Consider the following 18,068-nt stretch of genomic DNA (forward strand, 5'->3'; position numbering starts at 1 on the left):
TGGGGTAGGGTGAGGGTGGGGTAACGTTCTGGGGTGGGGGTGAGGGCGGGCTAACATTCTGGGGTAGGGTGAGCGTGGGGTAACATTCTGGGGTAGGGTAAGGGTGGGGTAACGTTCTTGGGTGGGGGTGAGGGAGGGTAACGTTCTGGGGTGGGGGCGAGGGAGGGTTTTTTCACTCTTACCAATGATGAACAGAATCTCCACCAAGATGTCGCTGTAACTGGGGGGGTTGCGAGCCCCAGAGCCGCCCCCCTCGTCCCGCCCCTCCACCACGGTGAAGCAAACGTTATAGGGCACGGTGATGGCCACATAGAAAGTGGCCAGGAGGATCAGCCAATCCCAGCCCGCCTTGAAGGTCCCATAGTGTAGCAGGATGAAGCGAGACTTTGGGGTGGCAGCCACCTTGTACTCAGGGATGGGGTTGGTGGTCGCCCCAAACATACTCTGGAGAAAATAATGACACATCATAACAACACGAAGGCAAACACCAAGACATTATAATAGAGGTAAATAAAAATGATACACTGAATGAATAAAGTCCATGTGGGATCTTGAGACATATACAGAAATAACCGGTATGGGATGGAAGGATCTGGAGAAGACAGCCCAGAACAAAAAGAAACCGGTATAGGATGGAAGGATCTGGAGAAGACGGCCAAGAACAGAAAGAACCGGTATAGGATGGAAGGATCTGGAGAAGACGGCCAAGAACAGAGTGAGATGGACAGAAGCCCTGATGACTTCTGCTCCCAACGAAGGGATGGGCCTATGTAATTAAGTAAGTCCATGACTGAAGGGTTTATCCTTACGAACAAGACTGATCCCAGATCCCTTGATGCCGTCTTAGTCACCCAACGGCCAGATAATGACCATAGGAGTTAGATATACAGCACAAACAGATCTTGAGCCACAGCTACTAACAAAAGGGTTATTATGATCCCATTCAACCTCTCTTTCGTATCGTCTGAGATCCCCAAAGACTGGAAAGTTGCCGCGGTCATCCCCCTCTTCAAAGGGGGTGACACTCTAGACCCAAACTGCTACAGACCTATATCTATCCCAGAATGTTACTGGAAAGCTGCCGCGGTCATCCACCTTTTCAAAGGGGGTGACACTCTAGACCCAAACTGCTACAGACCTATATCTATCCTACCCTATATCTATCTTTCTAAGGTCTTCAAAAGCCAAGTTAACAAACAGATTACAGACCATTTAGAATCCCACCGTACCTTCTCCGCTATGCAATCTGGTTTCAGAGCTGGTCATGGGTGCACCTCAGCCATGCTCAAGGTCCTAAACGATATCTTAACCGCCATCGATAAGAGACCTTACTGTGCAGCCGTATTCATCGACCTGGCCAAGGCTTTCGACTCTGTCAATCACCACATTCTTACTGGCAGACATGACAGCCTTGGTTTCTCAAATGATTGCCTCGCCTGGTTTACCAACTACTTCTCTGATAGAATTCAGTGTGTCAAATCGGAGCGCCTGAAGTCCGGACCTCTGGCAGTCTCTATGGGGGTGCCACAGGGTTCAATTCTCGGGCCGAATCTCTTCTCTGTATACATCAATGATGTTGCTCTTGCTGCTGGTGATTCTCTGATCCACCTCTACGCAGACGACACCATTCTGTATACTTCTGGCCCCTCTTTGGACACTGTGTTAACTAACTAATATGGGCTGTATTGGACAATATAAGAGTGATGATAGGATGAGATATGGGCTGTATTGGACAATATAAGAGTGTTGATAGGTTGAGATATGGGCTGTATTGGACAATATAAGAGTGATGATAGTATGAGATATGGGCTGTATTGGAGAATATAAGAGTGTTGATAGGATGAGATATGGGCTGTATTGGACAATATAAGAGTGATGATAGGATGAGATATGGGCTGTATTGGACAAAATAAGAGTGTTGATAGGGTGAGATATGGGCTGTATTGGACAATATAAGAGTGATGATAGGATGAGATATGGGCTGTATTGGACAAAATAAGAGTGTTGATAGGGTGAGATATGGGCTGTATTGGACAATATAAGAGTGATGATAGGATGAGATATGGGCTGTATTGGACAATATAAGAGTGATGATAGGATGAGATATGGGCTGTATTGGACAATATAAGAGTGATGATAGAATGAGATATGGGCTGTATTGGACAATATAAGAGTGATGATAGGATGACGTGAGATGTATTGGACAAACATGTTGCTAACTGGGTGATATGGGGACGTGTCGTGCGACGCAGCGCTCTAACAGACCCCCCATAATGCATCGCTCTTTACAGCTCTATATAATTCCAGTAGCTAACTGCATAGATGTTTTCTGTAACTGTCCCTCCATGTGTTACAGTGTACTCACGTTGTTGATCTTGAGCTTGCTCTTGTCCTGTTTCTGCAAGTGGCCAGACAACTGGTAGAGTACGGCCCGACTACGCCGGCGGTTGTGATCAAAGCCTGGGGGGCGGGTGATCTGGTGCACCTCCAGACCTGTCTCCTCGTCTGGGGACCGGCAGGCCGAGGGGTGGGGGTGGAGGGAGAGACAAGGCCGAGGGGTGGGGGTGGAGGGAGACAAGATCCTTTTGATGTACTGTAATTAGCTTATTCATTGTTCATCAGGTAACTGTCAATCCCTCTCCCTCCAACCCCTCTCTCCCATTTTCCCTTCATCTGAGCCTCCCTCCCTCACCCCTTCCTCCCTCCCTCCCTCACCAGTGTCTGAGTCTTGTCCATGGTCCCCCTGGTCCTGCTGGTCCTTCCTGGTCTCTGTGATGTCCTTGTGGGAGACCAGGAACAGCACCACCTCTCCCTTCTCATTCTTGATGGGCACTATGTCCAGCAGACACCAGAACTGCTCTCCTGAGATACAGACAGACACACAGACAACCAGGTCAGAGAGGAGTAAAACATATAGGCTCTGTCTCAACGGCCTTGATCATCTGTCCTCTCCTTCATCTGCAATTATCTGAAACAACTGAGCAAGTGAAAACTAGACTAATGACTATGATGAAGGGGAAGAGATGCATCTGAGAAAGAGACATAGAAACCCCTTGAGGGACCTGTGGAGAAAGTCTTACCAGACCACTGACTAATCTCTGTCAACTAGAACCAAGATGGTTCCCTTCCTTACCCCCCTTCTTGTACAGGATGCACTCAGTCTTAAATTCCTGCCGCTCGTCTAGGGCCTTTTGGATCTGAGTGGTTAGGCTCTCGCTGGTGTCCAAGCCGTACAGGAAGTGACACCTGCAGCTCTTTTGCATCAGCTCACCGCGGGCGAAGCCGGTCAGCTCGCAGAAGCCGTCCGAGCAGTAGACGATGGGGTAGAGCGACTGCACCTGGGCGTTACCCAGGACAAAGTTACTGTCTGAGAGAGAGAGAGAGAGAGAGAGAGAGAGAGAGAGAGAGAGAGAGAGAGAGAGAGAGAGAGAGATGGAAAGACAGACGGGACGAGTTTCAAATGCTATTTGGGATAAAGAACATCAAAGAGACCTCCTTTGAACTTTGTATAAAAGTTTAATCATATTTTTCTCTGGATTACTTGCAAGACTTTGTGAGTCTTTGTGATGGTAAGGGCGATGAGGCTATGTTTTTGCCCCAAGCCGGGTCTCTGGCTGAGTATGGGAACGAAAGAGCAGACCTAACAAATCACATAGCTTGGCTTAAATTAAGGGCATCAGGGGCCAAAGGCAACAAACAGAACTGTGTTAATTCATGCATGAATGAAGTCAAGACATCAATTACATATAAATGCCGTTCCTGTTTGAGTCAAGGGTGGTAGGGGGATTTGAGTGGCGCTGCCTGGCGCTTGACGGAGATACGGCCTCTTGAATATTTCTATGGGTAATTTAGTTGTTTGATTAGTAGGCTTTAGGGGCTCTACAGGAGAACAATTCACTCTGCAGGAGATGTTGAGTCCTTTACAGAAATAGGATCTGTAGGACTGGGGCACTCACTGTGAAGAATGTGTATAATATAGAGAGGGAGGGAGGGAGGGAGGGAGGGAGGGAGGGAGGGAGGGAGGGAGGGAGGGAGGGAGGGAGGGAGGGGAAAGAGAGAGGGACAGAAAGAAATGGCCAAAAATGTAATGCTTTTAATCTCTGATGGGGATAAAAACAATGACTACCCCACCTCAGCTACAATGAAAATATGTGATCCTAGTAATATCTAAAGTTGCTGCACAGCTGTGGTTCCCATCTGATCTCATCCATACTCAATGACTACCCCACCTTAGTAACCATGACAACATGTGATCCTAGTAATGTCCATACTCAATGAGATGGACAGGACGCTACAAGATAATCTGCTATAATCCATTCCTATCTCTGCACATGAATGGATTATCACAGATTATGTCTGTGGTATCCATCTCATTTGCCTTGGACTTGAACACCAAGACCTAGAGATCTGTCAATCCAGGAGCCACCAACAGTAAGGTATCACAGGAAGAGAGGAGAGGAAGAGGCTGTGCTGTGGTTATAGACAGCCATTCAGAAGCCCTGGTACACTGAGGCACGTGGCTCCTGATTTGATGTCAATGGAATAGATTATTATGCTTGATATTACAATGCTGCCTCATCCAGAAGTTGGAAGCACGAGAGCGAGAGAGGGAGATGACATAAATAATATATAGAGGTCCTGGATGGCAGGGAGCTCAGCCCCAGTGATGTACTGGGCTGTCCACACCAACCTCTGTAGTGCTTTGCGGTGCATTTGCCATACCAAGCGGTGATGCAGCCAATCAAGATGCTCTCGGTGGTGCAGCTGTATAACTTTTTGGAGGATCCGAGGGCCCATGCCAAATGTTTTCATGCTCCTGAGGGGGAAGAGGAGCTGTCGTGCCCTCTTCACGACTGTGTGGGTGTGAGTGGACCATGTTACGTGATGTAGACGCCAAGGAACTTGAAGCTCTCGACCCGCTCCAGCTTTTGTTAATGTGGATGGAGGAGTGTTCTCCCCTCTTTCTCTGGAAGTCTACGATCAGCTCCTTGGTCTTACAGATGTTGAGGGACAGATTGTTGTCCTAGCACCACACTGACAGGTCTCTGAGTCTCTCTGTCTTACTCTCTCTCCCTCTCTTATTCTGTTTTAGCTCTCTGAGACACACACACACACAGCCTCCCGGCTGCACATGTGAGGAACAGCAAGTACAACGTCAACCCTTCCCCAGCATGTGCAGTGTTGTGGAAAGCTGTCTCAGTGCTGCCATTACACTGGGCTTTGTAACCGTCCTGAGACTGTCTCAGTGCTGCCATTACACTGGGCTTTGTAACCGTCCTGAGACTGTCTCAGTGCTGCCATTACACTGGGCTTTGTAACCGTCCTGAGACTGTCTCAGTGCTGCCATTACACTGGGCTTTGTAACCGTCCTGAGACTGTCTCAGTGCTGCCATTACACTGGGCTTTGTAACCGTCCTGAGACTGTCTCAGTGCTGCCATTACACTGGGCTTTGTAACCGTCCTGAGACTGTCTCAGTGCTGCCATTACACTGGGCTTTGTAACCGTCCTGAGACTGTCTCAGTGCTGCCATTACACTGGGCTTTGAAACCATCCTGAGACTGTCTCAGTGCTGCCATTACACTGGGCTTTGTAACCGTCCTGAGACTGTCTCAGTGCTGCCATTACACTGGGCTTTAAAACCATCCTGAGACTGTCTCAGTGCTGCCATTATACTGGGCTTTGTAACCGTCCTGAGACTGTCTCAGTGCTGCCATTACACTGGGCTTTGTAACCGTCCTGAGACTGTCTCAGTGCTGCCATTACACTGGGCTTTGTAACCGTCCTGAGACTGTCTCAGTGCTGCCATTACACTGGGCTTTGTAACCGTCCTGAGACTGTCTCAGTGCTGCCATTACACTGGGCTTTGTAACCGTCCTGAGACTGTCTCAGTGCTGCCATTACACTGGGCTTTGAAACCGTCCTGAGACTGTCTCAGTGCTGCCATTACACTGGGCTTTGAAACCGTCCTGAGACTGTATCAGTGCTGCCATTACACTGGGCTTTGTAACCGTCCTGAGACTGTCTCAGTGCTGCCATTACACTGGGCTTTGTAACCGTCCTGAGACTGTCTCAGTGCTGCCATTACACTGGGCTTTGTAACCGTCCTGAGACTGTCTCAGTGCTGCCATTACACTGGGCTTTGTAACCGTCCTGAGACTGTCTCAGTGCTGCCATTACACTGGGCTTTGTAACCGTCCTGAGACTGTCTCAGTGCTGCCATTACACTGGGCTTTGTAACCGTCCTGAGACTGTCTCAGTGCTGCCATTACACTGGGCTTTGTAACCGTCCTGAGACTGTCTCAGTGCTGCCATTACACTGGGCTTTGTAACCGTCCTGAGACTGTCTCAGTGCTGCCATTACACTGGGCTTTGAAACCGTCCTGAGACTGTCTCAGTGCTGCCATTACACTGGGCTTTGAAACCATCCTGAGACTGTCTCAGTGCTGCCATTACACTGGGCTTTGTAACCGTCCTGAGACTGTCTCAGTGCTGCCATTACACTGGGCTTTGTAACCGTCCTGAGACTGTCTCAGTGCTGCCATTACACTGGGCTTTGTAACCGTCCTGAGACTGTCTCAGTGCTGCCATTACACTGGGCTTTGTAACCGTCCTGAGACTGTCTCAGTGCTGCCATTACACTGGGCTTTGTAACCGTCCTGAGACTGTCTCAGTGCTGCCATTACACTGGGCTTTGTAACCGTCCTGAGACTGTCTCAGTGCTGCCATTACACTGGGCTTTGTAACCGTCCTGAGACTGTCTCAGTGCTGCCATTACACTGGGCTTTGTAACCGTCCTGAGACTGTCTCAGTGCTGCCATTACACTGGGCTTTGAAACCGTCCTGAGACTGTCTCAGTGCTGCCATTACACTGGGCTTTGTAACCGTCCTGAGACTGTCTCAGTGCTGCCATTACACTGGGCTTTGTAACCATCCTGAGACTGTCTCAGTGCTGCCATTACACTGGGCTTTGTAACCGTCCTGAGACTGTCTCAGTGCTGCCATTACACTGGGCTTTGTAACCGTCCTGAGACTGTCTCAGTGCTGCCATTACACTGGGCTTTGTAACCGTCCTGAGACTGTCTCAGTGCTGCCATTACACTGGGCTTTGTAACCGTCCTGAGACTGTCTCAGTGCTGCCATTACACTGGACTTTGTAACCGTCCTGAGACTGTCTCAGTGCTGCCATTACACTGGGCTTTGTAACCATCCTGAGACTGTCTCAGTGCTGCCATTACACTGGGCTTTGTAACCGTCCTGAGACTGTCTCAGTGCTGCCATTACACTGGGCTTTGTAACCATCCTGAGACTGTCTCAGTGCTGCCATTACACTGGGCTTTGTAACCATCCTGAGACTGTCTCAGTGCTGCCATTACACTGGGCTTTGTAACCGTCCTGAGACTGTCTCAGTGCTGCCATTACACTGGGCTTTGTAACCATCCTGAGACTGTCTCAGTGCTGCCATTACACTGGGCTTTGTAACCGTCCTGAGACTGTCTCAGTGCTGCCATTACACTGGGCTTTGTAACCGTCCTGAGACTGTCTCAGTGCTGCCATTACACTGGGCTTTGTAACCGTCCTGAGACTGTCTCAGTGGTGCCATTACACTGGGCTTTGTAACCGTCCTGAGACTGTCTCAGTGCTGCCATTACACTGGGCTTTGTAACCGTCCTGAGACTGTCTCAGTGCTGCCATTACACTGGGCTTTGAAACCATCCTGAGACTGTCTCAGTGCTGCCATTACACTGGGCTTTGTAACCGTCCTGAGACTGTCTCAGTGCTGCCATTACACTGGGCTTTGAAACCGTCCTGAGACTGTCTCAGTGCTGCCATTACACTGGGCTTTGTAACCGTCCTGAGACTGTCTCAGTGCTGCCATTACACTGGGCTTTGTAACCGTCCTGAGACTGTCTCAGTGCTGCCATTACACTGGGCTTTGTAACCGTCCTGAGACTGTCTCAGTGCTGCCATTACACTGGGCTTTGTAACCATCCTGAGACTGTCTCAGTGCTGCCATTACACTGGGCTTTGTAACCATCCTGAGACTGTCTCAGTGCTGCCATTACACTGGGCTTTGAAACCATCCTGAGACTGTCTCAGTGCTGCCATTACACTGGGCTTTGAAACCATCCTGAGACTGTCTCAGTGCTGCCATTACACTGGGCTTTGTAACCGTCCTGAGACTGTCTCAGTGCTGCCATTACACTGGGCTTTGTAACCGTCCTGAGACTGTCTCAGTGCTGCCATTACACTGGGCTTTGTAACCGTCCTGAGACTGTCTCAGTGCTGCCATTACACTGGGCTTTGTAACCGTCCTGAGACTGTCTCAGTGCTGCCATTACACTGGGCTTTGTAACCGTCCTGAGACTGTCTCAGTGCTGCCATTACACTGGGCTTTGTAACCGTCCTGAGACTGTCATATTATGTCAACACCTACCTACCTACACCACCCCCTCACCTGTCACACACTAATCACCCATAGACCAAAGGCCACACTTTGACACAAAGGAGTTATGGGAAATCAATCTCTCAATCTCAGTGTTAGGCTGCAATATGGAGTTGATGGTGATGTTACCATGCCGTCATATAAGAGACTGCAAGGGAGGGGTACACACAGACACACACACACACACACACCCTGTAATATTATGGAGTTTGAAAACCATGGGGAAATCCAGTACACGCGACTTTGCTCATTAATTTACTGCAGTGGACTAAACCAGGGTCACAAAGAGTGTTTCTTGGTCGTCTTAAACTAATCTACTTTGTAACAAAAGTATCCACCTCACACACATGGTTATGGGTTTAACAACAGTATCCACCTCACACACATGGTTATGGGTTTAACAACAGTATCCACCTCACACACATGGTTATGGGTTTAACAACAGTATCCACCTCACACACATGGTTATGGGTTTAACAACAGTATCCACCTCACACACATGGTTATGGGTTTAACAACAGTATCCACCTCACACACATGGTTATGGGTTTAACAACAGTATCCACCTCACACACATGGTTATGGGTTTAACAACAGTATCCACCTCACACACATGGTTATGGGTTTAACAACAGTATCCACCTCACACACATGGTTATGGGTTTAACAACAGTATCCACCTCACACACATGGTTATGGGTTTAACAACAGTATCCATCTCACACACATGGTTATGGGTTTAACAACAGTATCCACCTCACACACATGGTTATGGGTTTAACAACAGTATCCATCTCACACACATGGTTATGGGTTTAACAACAGTATCCACCTCACACACATGGTTATGGGTTTAACAACAGTATCCACTTCACACACATGGTTATGGGTTTAACAACAGTATCCACCTCACACACATGGTTATGGGTTTAACAACAGTATCCACCTCACACACATGGTTATGGGTTTAACAACAGTATCCACCTCACACACATGGTTATGGGTTTAACAACAGTATCCACCTCACACACATGGTTATGGGTTTAACAACAGTATCCACCTCACACACATGGTTATGGGTTTAACAACAGTATCCACCTCACACACATGGTTATGGGTTTAACAACAGTATCCACCTCACACACATGGTTATGGGCTTAACAACAGTATCCACCTCACACACATGGTTATGGGTTTAACAACAGTATCCACCTCACACACATGGTTATGGGTTCAACAACAGTATCCACCTCACACACATGGTTATGGGTTTAACAACAGTATCCACTTCACACACATGGTTATGGGTTTAACAACAGTATCCACCTCACACACATGGTTATGGGCTTAACAACAGTATCCACCTCACACACATGGTTATGGGTTTAACAACAGTATCCACCTCACACACATGGTTATGGGTTTAACAACAGTATCCACCTCACACACATGGTTATGGGCTTAACAACAGTATCCACCTCACACACATGGTTATGGGCTTAACAACAGTATCCACCTCACACACATGGTTATGGGCTTAACAACAGTATCCACCTCACACACATGGTTATGGGCTTAACAACAGTATCCACCTGACCCACATGGTTATGGGTTTAACAACAGTATCCACCTCACACACATGGTTATGGGTTTAACAACAGTATCCACCTCACACACATGGTTATGGGCTTAACAACAGTATCCACCTCACACACATGGTTATGGGCTTAACAACAGTATCCACCTCACACACATGGTTATGGGCTTAACAACAGTATCCACCTCACACACATGGTTATGAGCTTAACAACAGTATCCACCTCACACACATGGTTATGGGTTTAACAACAGTATCCACCTCACACACATGGTTATGGGCTTAACAACAGTATCCACCTCACACACATGGTTATGGGTTTAACAACAGTATCCACCTCACACACATGGTTATGGGTTTAACAAAAGAAGACACCTGTATCATGTCAGATATAGAGTTGAAATGTCTTACATTTTGAGTTTGTATCCCAATATTACACTTTATATACATCACACAACACTGAAATATAACAAACCGTTTAACACAAAAACACCGTATTTTAGGTGTTTAAAAAAACGAACATTTATTGATTAATTATAAAAATGATGAATAATATTCCATCCATGAGGCCACTAGAGGGCGATTTGGTCATCTGACTGCAAGACAGGGCTACCTGGGAGACTGCATCTGTCTTCATGTATGTTGGAGTTCATTTAGCCTATATGCACATCCCAGGTAATCTATCTTCAATTCACCCCGTTCAGCTAGTCATCTATCTGATTCGTTTTGGTAAGACATTTATATGAGGATTAAGAGGAGCTTGCCTCCTGGGATGTAATACATGGCCCTGTAAAACTACAGTCATGTCAAAGGAACATCGAAAAACGTCTAACTATGTTACTCATATATAACTATGAGAACTCATGTAACTCATGTAACTATTTGAGCCCTGTCCTAGATAAACATCAACGCATCAGGACACCTCAGGTCCTTGAGACACGTTCTTATAATATAATGCTACATAAGGGTTGCATATTCTTATTTATTTTTTATTTTTTTTACAATAAAATGTGTTTGAAAACATTTCCTAGACTTGACGCGCATCGCGTTGTGTGGGTATGCGCGTCACCTGGCAGAAAGGCGCAAGTGGAGTGGTTACTTACGGGTCCCATCAAACCGGTTTGCAATTGTGTCTAGGAAGGTGTTTTGTGGCGCCAGACGACCCCTCGTCGCTGGCGTTCTAGACCGTTGAGACCCTCTCCGGTCTCGGCGATTCGAGGCATCGGTCTCCGCTGCGACGAAACCGGGCAAAAATCTGGAAGCCCCGGGCGCGCCTCCGAGCCCCTGTAGGAGCGCGCCGATCCGAGATCCTCGGGGCTCCACTTTTAGACCGCGGGGTTGACCACTCAAATGGTCACAAACAAAGAGAAGAAGGAAAGTAATATCCGATTGTTGTGGGTGGTTGCCAGATGATGAATGGTAGGCAGTGTTTGACTACATTTGTGAACTGGAACACACGAGGAATGTTAACGGCTGCAACGTGCGCATCGCTGCATAAGTGCTGCTGCGCTCTGCTCCTCAATGTTACATACCTAGCCTAGGTAGGCTTCTCTCTCTCTCTCTCTCTCTCTCTCTCTCTCTCTCGTTCTCTATCTCTCTCTCTCTCTCTCTCTCCTCTTATATCATGTACTCTCTCTCTCTTCAGACACACAGGCAGGTATGAGGATAAGACCAATGGGTAATGCAGTTCTCCATCAAAACATATGTGACTTTGGAGAAAGTTTCATTTACATTTTCACATTTAGTCGTTTCTCTTATCTTTCAAAAGCAATTTACAGTCAATTCATATACAATCATATACAATGAAAGGCTATGAAGGCTTATCCGATTGTTTTTCCATGAGCATAAATAATTTCTAGACAACTGAACGTTCATAGCGTGTGGTGTCTGCATTTCGTCATCTTATTATTCTTTAGATGGAGTGGAGCGCCCTCTAGTGACTGTTGTTTGAAAGACCGTAGATCTCGATGGCGCTTTATCAAGCACTGGCTCTATTTACATCTACATGGAGCCCAGATCGAGTCTATGTTCTGTGTATTTCCTGATAGAATGAGTTGTGCCAAAAGCTTGTATAAAGCGGAAGGGTTCAATATCCCGCTTCATGTATGGCTCTCAAAAAGGTTATATAGAGAACTGCAAAGAGCCCTTATTTTTGTTGCAGTGTACTGTATTTGTTACACTTTACTTATATCAGATCATGCTATTGAATAGTAGCATGTTTAAAATATATATTTTGTAGATAATTTGTTATAAAATAAATCTAAGACTGTGTCTGTCTGACTGTGTCTGCTACTGGAGGTGTCGACAACTGATGGGGAATAAGGAGAAGGGTAAGCCTGCCATCTAGTGGTGAAGATAAACCATACATGGATGATTCAACTAGCTGTCGAAGAAAACTATAAATGGATGATTCAACTAGCTGTCGAAGAAAACTATAAATGGATGATTCAACTAGCTGTCGAAGAAAACTATAAATGGGCAGCATAGTCAAATAACAGTCAGACTCAACTCACTGTACCTTAATTCCTCGCATTCCAGCTCCCCGCCTCCTGCTCGAGCGTATCCGAGGAGGGCCTCCCCCCCGTTCAGACTTTCTCCGATACGTTTTGAGAAGGGTGCGAGGAGAGAGGACACAAAAAAGCGAGGGAAGATTCATTGAGAAAGTGACTCAGTGATTCACAGTTTGATGAAACGAGCTGAATAAAACCTGATAGACAAAGAATTGAACAAACACTAGTTAGTCTTTCTTCATAAAAAAAAAGTGAACTGCACTAACAGATATGTTTCAACTAAACAAGTGTTTAAAGTTGATTAGTTGAATATGACGAATTATTACTGGGTTGGAACAAGAGTAGCAGCTGACTACAGGACCGCCTCTGGGAGCAGTTCTTTCGGAACATTCTGAATAGCCAACAACTGACAGTTTTGGAGTGGTAGATTATTGACCCGTGTGCTGTGTGTCCACCTTAATACCACACGGTGGAGCTGTTTGTTCATAGTCAGATCCATAGCCATCACAGGGCATTGACAGCGGAAACTAGACGATTTAAAAAGCAGGAGAAAGGACGACATGAGACAATATGTGACAATATGTGTGTATATGTAACTATTACAGTATTTAGTTATGCAAAGTACAACGTAACTGCAAACTGGCCCTCTTAAATATTTCTGTGCGTTAATTGACTTACTACTAGATACCTTATACTCTTTTACCACATTAACAAATGTGTTACTCTGATACAATAAACATCCAGCACATCCTTACAAATCCCAAGGAGCTTGTGGTTGGATTGTATTGTCTGTTACTCATGTGTGTGTGTGGTTGGATTGTATTGTCTGATACTCATGTGTGTGGTTGGATTGTATTGTCTGTTACTCATGTGTGTGTGTGGTTGGATTGTATTGTCTGATACTCATGTGTGTGGTTGGATTGTATTGTCTGTTACTCATGTGTGTGTGGTTGTCTTGTATTGTCTGTTACTCATGTGTGTGTGTGGTTGTCTTGTATTGTCTGTTACTCATGTGTGTGTGGTTGGCTTGTATTGTCTGTTACTCATGTGTGTGTGGTTGGCTTGTATTGTCTGTTACTCGTGTGTGTGTGTGTGTGTGTGTGTGTGTGTGTGTGTGTGTGTGTGTGTGTGTGTGTGTGTGTGTGTGTGTGTGTGTGTGTGTGTGTGTGTGTGTGTGTGTGTGTGTGTGTGTGTGGTCGGCTTGCATTGTCTTGTAACTCATGCATGTGTGTGTGTGTTAGTGTGTGCATGTGTGCGTGTGTGTGTGTGTGTGTGCATCTTCAGTCAGGAACAGAGGAGGTTCCTGCACCTGTTTCTATGGAGACCCCTTTACAATTGGTGTACTCATCAAAACCAACCCAGAGGTGAGGTAGAGGAGCCTTTGTGCTGAAGAGCACAGAACATAAAAACACTGGACAGATGAAAGACTAGCCAGCCTACAAACAACACTAATGTAGACAGTGGAGGTGGGCAGAATGAAAGACTAGGGGGAGCAGAGAGAGAGAGACAGTGTACACTACCCACCCTACCAACACCCCTCTCAACCTCAGTGTCCACTACCTACCCCACCAACACCCCTACCAACCTCAGTGTACACTACCCACCCTACCAACACCCCTCTCAACCTCAGTGTCCACTACCCACCCTACCAACGCCCCTACCAACCTCAGTGTACACTAACCACCCCATCAACACCCCTCTCAACCTCAGTGTCCACTACCCACCCCACCAACACCCCTACCAACCTCAGTGTACACTACCCACCCTACCAACACCCCTCTCAACCTCAGTGTCCACTACCCACCCCACCAACACCCCTACCAACTTTAGTGTCCACTAACACCCCTATCAACCTCAGTGTACACTACCCACCCTACCAACACCCCTCTCAACCTCAGTGTCCACTACCCACCCTACCAACACCCCTCTCAACCTCAGTGTCCACTACCCACCCCACCAACACCCCTACCAACTTTAGTGTCCACTACCCACCCCACCAACACCCCTCTCAACCTCAGTGTACACTACCCACCCTACCAACACCCCTCTCAACCTCAGTGTCCACTACCCACCCTACCAACACCCCTACCAACCTCAGTGTCCACTACCCACCCCACCAACACCCCTACCAACCTCAGTGTCCACTACCCACCCCACCAACACCCCTCTCAACCTCTTGATTGTCATTGACAGTCAATACAAAAGAACCTTGTTTTAGCCCAATAGATTTGCATGTCATCCCCATTCACACGTATGTCCCCTGCAGGCTCTACAGCTGGAGCCCAGGCAGCCGTTACAATACCAACAATACCCCCGGAGAGGAACTGAATTGGGGCTGAATCCCACCTATTAGCCCCTCATTAGAGACAGCTTTTCTTAAACACACCAAGACAATGAGAGTGGCGGAGGAGGGGGAGATGATTCTTGTATTGCTACTGTTTAGTTGTGTGTTGGTCTTCTCAAGCAGAAACCAGGGGGGCTTATGTTTCTCCTGGTGATCAGTGAGCCCACACAAAAAAACAATCACTGTTGAAAAATGCTAGCCTCTCTCTCAATTCAATTCAAGGGGCTTTATTGGCATGGGAAACATGTGTTAACATTGCCAAAGCAAGTGAGGTAGATAATATACAAAAGTGAAATAAACAATAAAAATTAACAGTAAACATTACACATACAGAAATTTCAAAACAATAAAGACATTACAAATGTCATATTATACATATATATATATATACACATATATATGTGGTATTTCACCCTGTAGATATGGGAGTTTATCAAAATTGGATTTGTTTTTGAATTCTTTGTGGATCTGTGTAATCTGAGGGAAATATGTCTCTCTAATATGGTCATACATTGGACAGGAGGTTAGGAAGTGCAGCTCAGTTTCCACCTCATTTTGTGGGCAGTGAGCACATAGCCTACGGCAGCCTTTCTCAATAGCAAGGCTATGCTCACTATGTCTGTACATAGTCAAAGCTTTCCTTAAGTTTGGGTCAGTCACAGTGGACAGGTATTCTGCCACTGTGTACTCTCTGTTTAGGGCCAAATAGCATTCTAGTTTGCTCTGTTTTTTTGTTAATTCTTTCCAATGTGTCAAGTCATTATCTTTTTGTTTTCTCATGATTTGGTTGGGTCTAATTGTGCTGCTGTCCTGGGGCTCTGTAGGGTGTGTTTTTGTTTGTGAACAGAGCCCCAGGACCAGCTTGCTTAGGGGACTCTTCTCCAGGTTCATCTCTCTGTAGGTGATGGCTTTGTTATGGAAGGTTTGGGAATCGCTTCCTTTTAGGTGGTTATAGAATTTAACGTCTCTTTTCTGGATTTTGATAATTAGTGGGTATCGGCCTAATTCTGCTCTGCATACATTATTTGGTGTCCTACGTTGTACACAGAGGATATTTTTGCAGAATTCTGCATGCAGAGTCTCAATTTGGTGTTTGTCCCACTTTGTGAAGTCTTGGTTGGTGAGCGGACCCCAGACCTCACAACCATAAAGGGCAATGGGCTCTATGACTGATTCAAGTATTTTTTGCCAGGTCCTAGATCCTGTCCTGTCCTGTCCTGTCCGGTAGCCTGTGTGTCTGAAGAGAGAGAAAGGAGGATAAGACCAATGGGTAATGCAGTTCTCCATCAAAACATATGTGACTTTGGAGAAAGTTTCATTTACATTTTCACATTTAGTCGTTTCTCTTTCAAAAGCAAATTACAGTCAATTCATATACAATCATATACAATGAAAGGCTAAGAAGGCTTATCTGATTGTTTTTCCATGAGCATAAATCATTTCCAGACAGCTGAATATTCGTAGTGTATGTATTTCGTATTTTATTTTTTATACAGAACTAAAATATTAACGCAACATTTAGCGTGTTGGTCCCATGTTCCATGAACTGAAGTTAAAACCTCTCTCTCTCTCCCATAACAATTCCCCAGGGAAAGAGAGAGGGAGAGTCCTGTGTGTCTACCACAGCCCCCACACAGCCCCTCCACCCCCTGCCTGCAGCTGATTGGCAGTGACCATGTTTGCATTTAGGCCTCATTCAGGAGTGACCTGCTGCTCTTAATTACCACACTTGAGGAACTTGATGACACAGGAATCTGTAAAATGTCAAATTAGTACAACAACAACAAAACAAAGAGGGCCTTCCCCTGTCCTCCTCCTCCTCCTCCTCCCCTCCTCATGTCCTCCTCCTCTCCTCCTCCTCCTCTCCCTGTCCTCCTCCTCTCCTCCTCCTCTCCCTGTCCTCCTCTCCTCCTCCTCCCCCTCCCCCTGTCCTCCTCCTCTCCCCCCTCTCCTCCTCTCCTCTCCTCCCCCCTGTCCTCCTCCTCCTACTTCTCCTCCTCTCCTCTCCTCCTTCTCCTCTCCTCCTGTCCTCCTCCCCCTGTCCTCTCCTCCTCCTCACCTCCTCCCCCTGTCCTCTCCTCCTCCTCACCACCTCCCCTGTCCTTCTCCTCGCCCCCTGTCCTCCTCTCCTCCTCTGATTCCAGCATCAGGCAGGCCAGGTGAGTCCCCTTACTGAGGGGAGAGAGGCTGTAGGGGTTGTTGCTGTTCTCTACTCAAGCTGAAGCTTTGGGAGAGAGGCTGTAGGGGTTGTTGCTGTTCTCTACTCAAGCTGAAGCTTTGGGAGAGAGGCTGTAGGGGCTGTTGCTGTTCTCTACTCAAGCTGAAGCTTTGGGAGAGAGGCTGTAGGGGTTGTTGCTGTTCTCTACTCAAGCTGAAGCTTTGGGAGAGAGGCTGTAGGGGTTGTTGCTGTTCTCTACTCAAGCTGAAGCTTTGGGAGAGAGGCTGTAGGGGTTGTTGCTGTTCTCTACTCAAGCTGAAGCTTTGGGAAACTGATGACCATTTGCCTCTCTGTCAAACACTACATCTAATCACATCATTAGAAGCGTTGAGAAACACTTCAAATTAGAAACACCCATTTGCAACACCAAAAACACAGCGTTTTGTATGTGTGTGTGTGTGTGTGTGTGTGTGTGTGTGTGTGTGTGTATCTGTTCATATGAGTGTGCATGTATGTTCATGTTCAAAGAAATATACGCCTTTTCAGATGTTATCAAAAGCAGCTGCATGGTGAATCCATGCAGCTGATCAAACCATTTGTACAACACTATCGTTTAATGTTCCTGATGCCTTGGTGTCTAATGGATGTCCCTGTACACATACAAACATGCATGTGATGTGGAACCTTTTACATAAATAACGGGATGCCGGGTTTTAAGGCCTCATCAAAGATGAATTCAAAGGGTTCTTATTCATGGAGGCTCGATAAAAGAGAAGAGAGAAGAAAGGAGAAACCACTTGAAGGGGTCTGGCCCTCCAACAAACAATGCTTAGACTAAGGTTGGATTGGAGGGGAATGGGAATGGAGGAAGTGGTACTGAAGGTAATGTATGGAAGGAGGAGGGAGGAGGATGGAGGAAGTGGTACTGAAGGTAAGGTATGGAAGGAGGAGGGGGGAGGATGGAGGAAGTGGTACTGAAGGTAAGGTATGGAAGGAGGAGGGGGGAGGATGGAGG

General features: G+C 46.7%; 1 protein-coding gene across 1 annotated transcript in view; it reads right to left on the reverse strand.

Annotated features, from left to right (window-relative positions):
• Positions 1–11,462, reverse strand: part of LOC118965236 (potassium voltage-gated channel subfamily H member 3-like) — a 37,396-nt gene extending 25,934 nt beyond the window's left edge. Inside the window, exons 1-5 of the mRNA XM_036982440.1 lie at positions 11,145–11,462; positions 3,134–3,367; positions 2,716–2,862; positions 2,366–2,505; positions 183–444 (exon numbers count right to left, since the gene is read on the reverse strand). Of these exons, the coding sequence (XP_036838335.1) occupies positions 183–444; positions 2,366–2,505; positions 2,716–2,862; positions 3,134–3,263 (679 nt within the window). The 5' untranslated portion in view covers positions 3,264–3,367; positions 11,145–11,462. The remainder of the gene's footprint in view (positions 1–182; positions 445–2,365; positions 2,506–2,715; positions 2,863–3,133; positions 3,368–11,144) is intronic.
• Positions 11,463–18,068: the final 6,606 nt, after the last annotated feature.

This window comes from Oncorhynchus mykiss, chromosome 7, assembly GCF_013265735.2.
Source record: "Oncorhynchus mykiss isolate Arlee chromosome 7, USDA_OmykA_1.1, whole genome shotgun sequence".
Taxonomy (NCBI): Eukaryota; Metazoa; Chordata; class Actinopteri; order Salmoniformes; family Salmonidae; genus Oncorhynchus; species Oncorhynchus mykiss.